Raw genomic sequence first — 13,353 nt, 5'->3', positions numbered from 1 at the left:
AATGACTGAATGAATCCCTCAGGACACCTGCCAGCACCTTGTGAAGTGTATGCCATATCTTGTCAAGGCTGTGATTGTGGCCCAACCTGGTATTAGGCACACGTCCCTAAAATAGTGGTCATATAGTGTAGATAATCCTCAGGTAAGCCATTGAAGGTACCCTGCACATCTGTCTTTTGGTTACAACACTTCACAAAAAGATCAAAACAGACCCCACGTAACCACAGACAGACATTGTGTTTTTGTGTAGACCACAATTATGTAACCCTAACCAGTACTTAAAGAGCAGCACAGAAACCAGGACCAGGGGACACAGTTAGAAATTAAGTAGAGATAGACTTAGGACAGAAGGTAAGAGACACTATATTACTGGGATCCTTAAGACCTGATCCTGCACCTGCTTAGTTAGATCTTTATTAAAACAGTGTGCTACCCCTTTACTGCTTATCGTCCAGGTTATAGATGTAGTTGATGCACATTTTGGAGTGTGGAGTAGTGGTTAGGGCTCTGGACTCTTGACCGGAGGGTTGTGGGTTCAATCCCCAGTTGTACCCTTGAGCAAGGTACTTTACCTAGATTGCTCCAGTAAAAACCCAACTGTGTAAATGGGTAATTGTATGTAAAATAATGTGATATCTGTATAATGTGAAATAATGTATGATGTGATATCTTGTAACAATTGTAAGTCGCCCTGGATAAGGGCGTCTGCTAAGAAATAAATAATAATAAATAATAATTTTGATGTGTCTGCTTCTCTCTCTTTAGGGATTGCTGCGTTCCAGTGCATGTCTTCGCCAGTTATGTGGAACCCCAGGGGTCCTGACTTCAGCAACTGTACCTCCCCCTGGGTAAATCAGGTGGCACAGAAGGTAATCCCTCAACTCTTTAAGTCAGGGGTGTCCAATCATGGTCCTGGAGGGCCATTCTACTCCAGGTTTAACAGGATAAATGAACTAGAGTCAATTCACATTAAAACAAACTCGGATTAGACTCATTTGCTGATTTTCTACATGGTCCCAGACAAATTTAGCAGTCACTTGTTGTAAATTACTTCTTATAATACGAATTCACTTAACATGAATTTCCTGTTAGTGCAAATGAATTTGAATAAAACAAATCACTGTAGTTCAAACAGCTGATTGTAAAGCATTTTGACAAATGTATTAACTTGCATCCAGATTAGAGCCTCTGTAGTGTATTTTAATGCTGTTTTGGGACAACAGTATGCACTTCGAGTTGCCATGGTGCTTACACAGCATATTGTTGCAGACAAAAGAGGTGAAAGCGGTGCATAATGCAACACAACACAGAAAAAGAAAGATGGAGCTGCAGATCTCAACAGTTTCTCAACCATTCTGAAAAAACAGGATACTGTAATACAGGCTTATGAACAGCAAACTGGATGCAAGTCGTCAGCATTTCCGATTTGCTCAATACCCGATGTCTTTAGTGGTTTAAAAATGTCCTTGATCAGAATGGGACATGGAGATTGCAAGTGCAGTTCATTTTCAATGTATACTTCCAACTGTATTTTCAATACGTTTAAATGTATGTAATTTAGAAGAGGGTTGGAACAAAGACCAGGAATGGACAAGCCCACTTTGGCCACCCCTGCTTTAAGTCACAACGAAGCGCCCAATTAAATATGCAGTGTCCAGCCATCATTTATAACTGCACAATCACAGTGTCATGATTTTATAATGGGAAAAACAGGAAGTCAGTGGGGAGAAGCTCAGAATAAAATAAAATCCTTCCTCATTCCTCACTTAAAGAGTAAGTAGCGAGGTTCCAAAAAATATAACGTTATACATCCCCACGTGTTGCTACAAGTGTTTAGATAACATACCTGTCATATTTCTTTTCATTGTTAACATCCTGACAGCTTTTTCCACATATAATAACATGTGGAGACGTGTAACGCTATATTTTTCAGAACTCCGGTACATACTCTTTAAGACCTTTGGATCATGATTAAAATAGGTAACCAAAAATTGGGTTAAAATAACAATGTATTTGTTTATATGCTTACACATTTTTTCAACAGGAAAGCCTGGTTTAATAACTTCAGTAAACCAGAAGTTCTATTCAACATGCATGTTTATGTAAGCAGAAAACTAATTCACTGATGTTGCTTATCATATTGATTTTGTAACAAAAATGTGTGGGGGGGGGGGTGGCATTTTAGATTTAGATTGATAATAGATTAAACCACATCAGATTCCTTGTATCCCTGTTGTGGGCGTGAGGGGGGGTGGGGTGGTAGCTTTGTAAAATGTTTTATTCTTTTTTTTTAGATCAAGAGTGGTGAGAACGCAGCAAACATTGCGGGCGAGCTCGCCAATCACACGCGTGACAGAATCCACGCCGGGGACGTCAGCTCCTCTGTGCGACTCATGGAGCAGTTACTGGACATTCTGGATGCTCAGCTTCAAGCTCTACGCCCCGGGAATAAGGAGTCTGCCACCCGCAACTACAACAAGGTACTTCAAACCCAACCTCCAGACATGCTTACCAACTGTAAATGTTGGCTTTTTTCATTCATGCACAGTTTGGGAATAAAAAAGGCTCAATGCAGTTCTCTCCCTTTATAAGCCATCCCTTTACATGCAGAACCAGAGGGTTGTGGCTTCCACTTGCACTTCCAAGTAGTACAGTTTCATAACTATGGAGCCCAACTAAAGGGAAAGCACCAGGGATTCATTTGTAAACAAAAAGGTCCGAGATCCTTTAATTAAGGCAGAGAGGTAGTATTGTTGTTTCTAGATGTACTGAGCTTGATTTACAGCAGCTCCCACATATACTTCAAGTTCTTATCTTCTTGTGGATCAGGCTGTTCATTTATTAATAAATAATTAAACATAAATGGGATGTTTGATGTTTTTATGAATAAATCAATAGCTTAAGTAATCACACAGACAAAACAGATGAAGTGAAAATTAAATGATTAACACAGCAGTTATTACTTTCCATTCTGCTATTAGGCCTGCCTTTAGTTGATATATAGATGTGTTTGAAATGCGCTATCTAGCCTCAGGTGACTCATGTCATTTTGAAATATGTATTTAGAGACTAAAATTAAATGCATTTTAATTCATCTAAATGTATAAATCCTTCACCTTTTTCCATACAGTAAATGCGTCATACAAGTGCAGTATTAGTCGTAAGCCGTAGTCTTTATTAGCAGTGAAATATTGCCACACCTACGCAAATGGCAATAATGCAAAAAAAAAAATAAGGTGCATATATTTGGATAATTAATTACGTGTGTATGTATATATGTATATATATATATATATTAGGGGTGCACCAATAATCGATAGCCTATCGGCATGGTACCAATATAAGGGAAAAAAATACAATCAGCTATCGTCAGTTTTTGTTATTTTAGCCGATAATGTACACCGATATTCTTGCTTGAATTTCTTCCAGCACAGAATTTAATGTTTGGTCAGACGCGCTTACTAATGACACAAGAACACTGAGACACTCATTTTCCCAGTGCTGTGAAACATGTGACCAAAATGCAGTAAATAAATCTCAAAATAGGGTGTTTTTATTTTTTTTTTAAATATTTAAAGACAACAATAGTATAGCGAGTTGTGTGCAGAACACACTTGATGCTACATTAAATACTTCTGCAGGTTAGCACTCGCACCGTGGTCTTCTGCAGGTTAGCACTCGCACCGTGGTCTTCTGCAGGTTAGCACTCGCACCGTGGTCTTCTGCAGGTTAGCACTCGCACCGTGGTCTTCTGCAGGTTTGCACTCGCACCGTGGTCTTCTGCAGGTTTGCACTCGCGCCGTGGTCTTCTGCAGGTTTGCACTCGCACCGTGGTCTTCTGCAGGTTTGCACTCGCGCCGTGGTCTTCTGCAGGTTTGCACTCGCACCGTGGTCTTCTGCAGGTTTGCACTCGCACCGTGGTCTTCTGCAGGTTTGCACTCGCACCGTGGTCTTCTGCAGGTTAGCACTTGCACCGTGGTCTTCTGCAGGTTAGCACTCGCGCCGTGGTCTTCTGCAGGTTAGCACTCGCACCGTGGTCTTCTGCAGGTTTGCACTCACACCGTGGTCTTCTGCAGGTTAGCACTCGCACCGTGGTCTTCTGCAGGTTTGCACTCACACCGTGGTCTTCTCCAGGTTAGCACTCGCACCGTGGTCTTCTGCAGGTTTGCACTCACACCGTGGTCTTCTGCAGGTTTGCACTCGCACCGTTGTCTTCTGCAGGTTTGCACTCGCACCGTGGTCTTCTGCAGGTTTGCACTCGCACCGCGGTCTTCTGGAGGTTAGCACTCGCACCGCGGTCTTCTGCAGGTTAGCACTCGCACCGTGGTCTTCTGCAGGTTTGCACTCACACCGTGGTCTTCTGCAGGTTTGCACTCGCACCGTGGTCTTCTGCAGGTTAGCACTCGCACCGTGGTCTTCTGCAGGTTAGCACTCGCACCATGGTCTTCTGCAGGTTTGCACTCGCACCGTGGTCTTCTGCAGGTTAGCACTCGCACCGCGGTCTTCTGCAGGTTAGCACTCGCACCGTGGTCTTCTGCAGGTTAGCACTCACACCGTGGTCTTCTGCAGGTTAGCACTCACGCCGTGGTCTTCTGCAGGTTTGCACTCGCACCGTGGTCTTCTGCAGGTTTGCACTCGCACCGTGGTCTTCTGCAGGTTAGCACTCGCACCGTGGTCTTCTGCAGGTTAGCACTCACGCCGTGGTCTTCTGCAGGTTTGCACTCGCACCGTGGTCTTCTGCAGGTTTGCACTCGCGCCGTGGTCTTCTGCAGGTTAGCACTCGCACCGTGGTCTTCTGCAGGTTAGCACTCGCACCGCGGTCTTCTGCAGGTTAGCACTCGCACCGTGGTCTTCTGCAAGTTAGCACTCGCACCGTGGTCTTCTGCAGGTTAGCACTCGCACCGTGGTCTTCTGCAGGTTAGCACTCACGCCGTGGTCTTCTGCAGGTTTGCACTCGCACCGTGGTCTTCTGCAGGTTTGCACTCGCACCGTGGTCTTCTGCAGGTTAGCACTCGCACCGTGGTCTTCTGCAGGTTAGCACTCACGCCGTGGTCTTCTGCAGGTTTGCACTCGCACCGTGGTCTTCTGCAGGTTTGCACTCGCACCGTGGTCTTCTGCAGGTTTGCACTCGCACCGTGGTCTTCTGCAGGTTAGCACTCGCACCGTGGTCTTCTGCAGGTTAGCACTCGCACCGTGGTCTTCTGCAGGTTAGCACTCGCACCGTGGTCTTCTGCAGGTTAGCACTCGCACCGTGGTCTTCTGCAGGTTAGCACTCACGCCGTGGTCTTCTGCAGGTTTGCACTCGCACCGTGGTCTTCTGCAGGTTTGCACTCACACCGTGGTCTTCTGCAGGTTTGCACTCGCACCGTGGTCTTCTGCAGGTTAGCACTCGCACCGTGGTCTTCTGCAGGTTAGCACTCACGCCGTGGTCTTCTGCAGGTTTGCACTCGCACCGTGGTCTTCTGCAGGTTTGCACTCGCACCGTGGTCTTCTGCAGGTTAGCACTCGCACCGCGGTCTTCTGCAGGTTAGCACTCGCACCGCGGTCTTCTGCAGGTTAGCACTCGCACCGTGGTCTTCTGCAAGTTAGCACTCGCACCGTGGTCTTCTGCAGGTTAGCACTCGCACCGTGGTCTTCTGCAGGTTAGCACTCACGCCGTGGTCTTCTGCAGGTTTGCACTCGCACCGTGGTCTTCTGCAGGTTTGCACTCACACCGTGGTCTTCTGCAGGTTTGCACTCGCACCGTGGTCTTCTGCAGGTTAGCACTCGCACCGTGGTCTTCTGCAGGTTAGCACTCACGCCGTGGTCTTCTGCAGGTTAGCACTCGCACCGTGGTCTTCTGCAGGTTTGCACTCGCGCCGTGGTCTTCTGCAGGTTTGCACTCGCACCGTGGTCTTCTGCAGGTTAGCACTCGCACCGTGGTCTTCTGCAGGTTAGCACTCGCACCGCGGTCTTCTGCAGGTTAGCACTCGCACCGTGGTCTTCTGCAGGTTAGCACTCGCACCGTGGTCTTCTGCAGGTTAGCACTCGCACCGTGGTCTTCTGCAGGTTTGCACTCGCACCGTGGTCTTCTGCAGGTTAGCACTCGCACCGTGGTCTTCTGCAGGTTTGCACTCGCACCGTGGTCTTCTGCAGGTTTGCACTCGCACCGTGGTCTTCTGCAGGTTAGCACTCGCACCGTGGTCTTCTGCAGGTTAGCACTCGCACCGTGGTCTTCTGCAGGTTTGCACTCGCACCGTGGTCTTCTGCAGGTTAGCACTCGCACCGTGGTCTTCTGCAGGTTTGTACTCGCACCGTGGTCTTCTGCAGGTTTGCACTCACAGCTCACCTTCCTACCACCTTCCAGCAATACCCAGCGGCAAAAATGCTTGTTGTAACAAGAAACACACAGCGAACAGAGAGTCTTCTTCCAAACAGTTGCTTATGCTTCTTTGTTATCAGCCTCCAGGCTAACTCTCTCTTGCAGCAAGTGCCTCACGCTCCTTTGTTTACTTTTTGTTACCAGCCTCTAGAGCCATATCGCTGATTTATATCTCCCTGGATTCCCACGGTTTCTGTCATGTGATATTTGGCTTTCTGGGATATGTATTATTTTCCTTGTGCCTATACAGACAAAATGTACTATTATATACACAGACATTTAAATAAAAACACCACCATTTTCAGGAATAAACCATTAAAATCCCCCTATTTTAATACATTTATTCCTGAATCTCTACACTGTCTGTCACTAGATATATATACACATATATACAGTATATATATATATATATATATATGTGTGTGTGTGTGTGTGTGTGTCTGTGTGTATACAAGGCCGTAGCCAGCTATGAATCATACTAATAATTGTTTATTTAGGCCCTTTTACATGTTGCTTTGCCGCAAAATAAAATGCATTTAATTTCCTGTTGTGTGCATGTAGCATTCAGAAATAAACTCAGAAAAACAGAAACCCTAAATATCCATTCTGGTGTATTTAGAAGCATTTAACGTAAGTGGGATATTTCAAAGTTTATTTCAGACAGAGTACGTCATTGAATACTCTGCTAGTTGAGTTGAGGGTAGTGTCGAATTCATTGGGCTGTGGTTTGCAAGGAGCCTCGCAGCTGGCCAGTCACATTAATAGAAGTCAAATGCATATTCATGAGTATAAGTCAGAACACAGCCAAATGCCTATCAAATCAACTGGTCAGCCGAAAAAGCTCAAGCTGCAACCCTCATTGGTTATGATGTGCTTACAACTCACACAGCTAAACTCTCTGGGTCAATTGCAGCATACCAGTGCTTTAGTCCACATCAAGTGAATACAGCTACCGCTGGTTCAGTTTTGCGCACGGTGTAGCAGTAGAACTGATTAATCGGATTTGGATACATTTTTTTTAAATTAATCAGCAAGGTACGAACTTGGTTCCTATTGCATCACAAATATGTCAAAATACCGAGAATCAAAACCACTGATCCAACAATGGCCTGCTAAGGATACACATATATTGGACAGGAGTTAATTGTGCAAACACGTAGGGCCTCATTCTCTAAACGACAGTAAATGGCCAGAATTACCGCGTGGCAGGGGGAAAAAATGAACCAACAGTAGCTCTATTCACAAAGCTAATTATATGCACAAATAAAGCAAGCTAAATGATTCATTTGCTAGTTGTCACAACGCGCTGAATTGTGCATGAGGTTTACACACACTATTATTATATATATATATATATATATATATATATATATATATATATATATATATATATATAAAGGCGCTCAAAAGCAAAGGTAAGTACGGTGTTCTGTGTTTGTACCAAGAGGACAGAGTGAGGAATCAAAAGTTTACAGACAGTTTTTTGGTGCTGAATCAGCGAGAACATTAACTTCAATTAAACATTACGGACAAAAGGAGGGCGGGGGTCTTGTCATCCTGCGAGACAGTCAAAGTGGAGAAAGTGATTGTTAATGGAACATTTATGTTTAACTCAGCAAATCAAATAAATATATGTTCGTTCAACTTGATCTCCCTCTGATTTATTTTGTAATATTAATCAAAAGTCAGTAAAAGTTCACTATTTACATTTCAAAAGGTGTTTGGCGAAATGTTACTTTTCTAACATTAGATGCCTTTTGATTGCTGTTATTTATGACTGCACCTCAACTCACACTCTGTGTAAATTCATTTATTTGATATTTACATATTTTAAAGCTATTTTACACATAGCCTACATAAATATCACAAGTACATGGTGACTATATTAACATAGCCAAAAATATTGCATATACACCTGCCTCATAATCTTCATATATCCCGGACTGTCTGAGGATGTACGAGTACATTGTAACATTGGAACTCGTCACCTATTGAAACAAACAAAATGAAACAAACTTTTGCTGGTCTGTGTTGTGGGGCCATGTTCAGGGCCCTCCTCCGTTCCCGGGTGGCGTTGGAGCACGCCGACGCAGAGTCCACTGGCGACATGACGGCTTTTGTCGACCAGTGGGCTCTGGGTGGCGTGCTCTGCGCCACCCCCCCCTTTGTTTTGAATATTTAATTTAAAACTGGCTTAGTCAACGGCCGGTTTTTGTTGGCAACCCCTTTTTGATTAGGGGGTGCCAAACTGAATCTTTTCACCGGCTGCCTTCATGCAGCTGGTGCGTCGGCTGCCAATAGGCAGCCGGCGCAGTTTTTTATCGGCCCTTAAATAGGCTGGTCTGTGTTGGCTGCAAAAAAAAGACAAGGTTAATAACAACCTTGAATGACATTTTTTCAAGTTTTTGTAAGCCTTTAAAACGTATGCTGACACATTAATTACAATGACTGTGTAATTCCCATTGACGATTTTGCTGCTTTTAATCCCAAAATATTAAACACGGGAGAAACATTAATAGCAAGCCTGAAGTGGCAAAACCCGGAGCTTTTGTGTTTTTCTGTATAAAAACAGAAATTATTTTTTATGAAGTTTTAAAACCACAGATACCAGATTTTCCACAAGTGTCTTAATGATATCCTGACCTACTACTGTTGTGTGGTTAGAGTCAAGGTGCAGTGTATGTACTAAGTAAGCAATAAGTTCCTCTGAATTAGCAGTTGTAAAGCTCTGTGGGATGAAAATAATGTACAAAACACAGTTGCCTTGATCATCAGTGTCCTCGTTGTATACAACACAAACAGACTCAGAATCGTTCATTTTGCCATTTAAATATTCTTTGTGTGCTGCATACACTTTAGGGAGATACTGTCGTCTGAGTGTGTCACTGTTAGGCACAGCTCCACAATTCGGTATTTTTTTCATTAAAACACTTGGTAATATTTCATTGACCCGCCGTTATATCGGCATGTTTGCTGCACAAAGGCTTCTTCTAATTCAAATATGTTGACATTATGTTCCCCACCTTCTGTGCTCTTTTTAAACAATCATGTGATTGTGACCTGCTTGTTCGGTAATTGTTTAGCCTGATCTTCAAGTTTGATTTTCTTGTTTTTGTGTACTGCGCTGTCAAGTTACTTGTCAATAGTACATTTTCTTAGATGATCCAAAGATACATTACAGTTGAGCAAAACAGAATCCCACCATTTGCATGCAACATCCCCTTTTCTTAGCTCTGAACGTGATCTTCTGTTGAAATTTAATATAGCTTTTTTTGATTTGTCAGCTGTCTGCATTTTTAATGTTAATCACACACTGCAAGCTAATAAATCAACACTATCTAAACAACCATTTTAAACTTACCACCTCTGACTCGCATGTTACATCATTGTACAGTATGAGGAGCACCAATCATGAAGCCGGTGTTTGTTTGACCCCGTTGCCGTAGTAACCAATGGCATGTCATTGACGCAGGACCGTGTACAGCTACTGTAGCGCTGCTTCTACTTGATAAAAGTATGACATGAACAGGGGAGGTGAAGAGTAATGTAAACTAAAATGCATATGTGGCAAAGTGGTTTGCAGTGCGCAGGTGTAGAAGTGATGCAGTGCTCAGGAATGATTTGAAACAACACAGTTCACAGTTAAACAGCTCTTTATTGGCTGATAAATAATAATAATAATAACTGGCTCTACACACCAAAGTGTATTGCTCAGTTAAACCACGGGGTTCAGTCCTGAAATAATAAGACCCCAAACAAGACACACACAAATACAGACACGATCACTTAATCCAGTAGTGAGTGCTCTTTGTGCAGGTGGTGCAAGACAAGTTTACAGTGAACAATGGTGCAGTGCAGACTGGGTTTAATACTGGCTTTGTAGCAGCAGCTCCTGGATAGTTTAGCAATCTAATAATGACAAACAAATATTAGTTAATACGACAAAACAAAATAACACCAAACACTCACGGTTCTTTTTCGCTTCACTCCTTTACAGGTCCTTTCGTAACCATAGCAAAGGAACAGATTGCATCGTCACATCCCCATGAAATACCCTTAGTCACGCCCCCTCCGATAGCTAGTTCAATCACGGCTCCTCCAATCCATGACTGACACATCACTTACCATACTAGGGCAATGACTTCTGGTATTGTGACTCCTCCCCCTTCTGGATAGCCAGCTTCCAACTGACCCTGGAATGAACTGCCGAACCATCCAGTCCGGGGCACACTGTTCCTGTTATACCGCACCCTCAGATGGTTGATTAGGATTCATTCGCTCTCTGTCACAGCATATTTTTCATGGTAGGCAGTCAAATACACGATTTCTGTGAAATTTGTGATATTGTGAATTTTCCGGGGCCCTACATATAAGGCTAGTATGATTTGTGCTCAATCTGTATCTAGTTATTACCCCCTCCTCACACAGCCCTAGTAACGTTTGCCTGGTCCGAAATACTCTCCCTGACTCTTCTTCTTGCTCTCCTATGCAGCTCGTCTGCTGGTTCTGTGACACCGCCTGGTTTCAATAAGCGGCACTTTTAACACACGCTGAGGCACCTAGTAAAGTTAGCGCCCTTAAATGAATATGGTTTGCATATCAAATACCTCCCTTGTGGTATTTTGTGATGTAATCTGCATTCCACACATTAACATTATTCATTATATTTCAAATTTATCGAACGCGGTACTTTTTCCACATGCTAGGTTACCTGCCACTGGTTAGTGAATACAGCAGGTGTACATAGCACGCAGTAAAGGGGCTTACCACTGTTTAATGAATGAGGCCCTTAGTATTTGTGATTGGTAGATGTGGGGGTGGGGGTTGGGGTATATATGCCACATGTACCAAAATATAATCACTTTTTGAATATGGCTAATTGCTGTAGATTTGTAACTTTACAAAAATGAAAACTAAAAACTTGCAAGAAAAAGTAATGTCCATCTTGAAGAGCTTTTGTGGCAAATTAATTCATTCTTTTCAGATCTAACTTTTTGTATAGCATTTCCAATATTTATTTTACAGGTTTATATATAAAAGCCATAAAAAATGGATTGCTTACATATGTTTATATAATATGCCTAATAAATCAATGTGGGTTGTAACATTCTTAGACCGGTAGTCTTTATTATTATTATTATTATTATTATTATTATTATTATTATTATTATTATTATTATTATTATTTTTTATTTATTTATTTATTTTTTTTATGGTAAATTCTCAGTCTTGGTGTAACAATAATATACAACACAGTTAACTGTACAATAAAATACATTTCAATCAGGAAAACATATATAATAATTGAATGCTGGGACTAATATTTTTTTACATGCTTTCCAAGTCAGAAATGATACAGTTAACAGAAATTAGAAATACGTATCACTGTCTGTTTTGCCTTGTGCCGATTTACCACCTTGCCAGAAGTTGGCAACTAAATTAGTTGGCATTTCTAAATTAGCAATATGAAAAACAGCACTGTGTGGGATTTCTGTATATGTAAAATCAGAAGATCAGCACAGCCACCCTGAACCCAATTTACTTCTAGCTGTCAAAAGAAAACAAGACCAGATTAAACAGCACACACATTAGCTTTCAAATAATGATCTCTACACACATGTGTATTTGCAATGGCAAGGATTATTAAAAATATGCATTGTCTACATTTTGTTTTTACCTGAAATGCGCAGAAGATCTATTTTTTGATTAACCGTAACTACTGTAGGCATCTTTTGTTTTGTAATTAATTCACAAGGGTAAAGTCAGGCCTTTGTTACTTCTGGGATATTTTTCAACGGGACAGTGTTACATATAATGACTTTGATAACGTTTGGCAGATTAACATACCAGTATATTCATGTCTGAATCCTGAACAGATATCTGAACATGAAAATACCATGTTTGTTCCAGCAGTATAATAAATGTTACATGGATAGAATCAGTGTTCTATAAGGTACAGTATCTAGTATGTTGTATTCTATGTAATATATATTATACATTTCATTTAATGGTGTGTCTGTCATACACTACATTGTGAACATGATAACTGCCTTGATTTTGTACCAGTCTTCATTAAGCTTTTATTTTATTATTCAATCCTAGCCTCCTGTGTATGTTTCGGGTTGCATTTGACTATAATCACTGTCCTCTTACTGTGCGATTACGATGACCCTCTGTATAAGCCTGCACTAGGTTTTATAAAAGGCAATGGCTGCAGATACTGGAATACATGATTCCAGTTGATCATTTTGGATGACTCCTTATATCAACAGAAATGTTATGTATATTAAAGCACTTCTGTAGTTACATTTAGTTATTGTATATACTTCTTTATTTTGTTCATTCAAATGTTTGAACTGAATAATTCAGAAGGATTTTTTAAAATGTGAAAGGCAGGAAATAGTGGAGCTGCTCGGGAACCTCAGCTCCAGCTCCCCTCCGGCTCCAGCATTCCCAGCCCCAGAGCTCAGCTCATAAAACTGGCAAGCTCTCCTACGGCTCCAGCATTCCCAGCTCCAGAGCTCAGTTCATAAAACTGGCAAGCTCTCCTACGGCTCCAGCATTCCCAGCCGCAGAGCTCAGCTCATAAAACTGGCAAGCTCCCCTCCGGCTCCAGCATTCCCAGCTCCAGAGCTCAGCTCATAAAACTGGCAAGCTCCCCTCCGGCTCCAGCATTCCCAGCTCCAGAGCTCACCTCCTAAAACTGGCAAGCTCCCCTCCGGCTCCAGCATTCCCAGCCCCAGAGCTCAGTTCATAAAACTGGCAAGCTCCCCTCCGGCTCCAGCATTCCCAGCTCCAGAGCTCAGCTCATAAAACTGGCAAGCTCCCCTCCGGCTCCAGCATTCCCAGCTCCAGAGCTCAGCTCATAAAACTGGCAAGCTCCCCTCCGGCTCCAGCATTTCCAGCTCCAGAGCTCAGCTCATAAAACTGGCAAGCTCCCCTCCGGCTCCAGCATTCCCAGCTCCAGAGCTCAGCTCATAAAACTGGCAAGC

At 42.8% G+C, this 13,353-nt stretch overlaps 1 protein-coding gene across 1 annotated transcript in view; it reads left to right on the top strand.

Annotated features, from left to right (window-relative positions):
* LOC117402159 (adhesion G protein-coupled receptor L1-like) overlaps window positions 1–13,353 on the top strand; it is a 267,345-nt gene that overhangs the window by 170,958 nt on the left and 83,034 nt on the right. Inside the window, exons 8-9 of the mRNA XM_059006982.1 lie at window positions 766–869; window positions 2,295–2,480. Coding sequence (XP_058862965.1) covers window positions 766–869; window positions 2,295–2,480 — 290 coding nt within the window. The remainder of the gene's footprint in view (window positions 1–765; window positions 870–2,294; window positions 2,481–13,353) is intronic.

The sequence above is a fragment of the Acipenser ruthenus genome, chromosome 34 (genome assembly GCF_902713425.1).
Source record: "Acipenser ruthenus chromosome 34, fAciRut3.2 maternal haplotype, whole genome shotgun sequence".
Classification (NCBI taxonomy): Eukaryota; Metazoa; Chordata; class Actinopteri; order Acipenseriformes; family Acipenseridae; genus Acipenser; species Acipenser ruthenus.
Note: the sequence above shows the minus strand (reverse complement) of the source record. Positions and strands in the feature narration are given on the sequence as shown.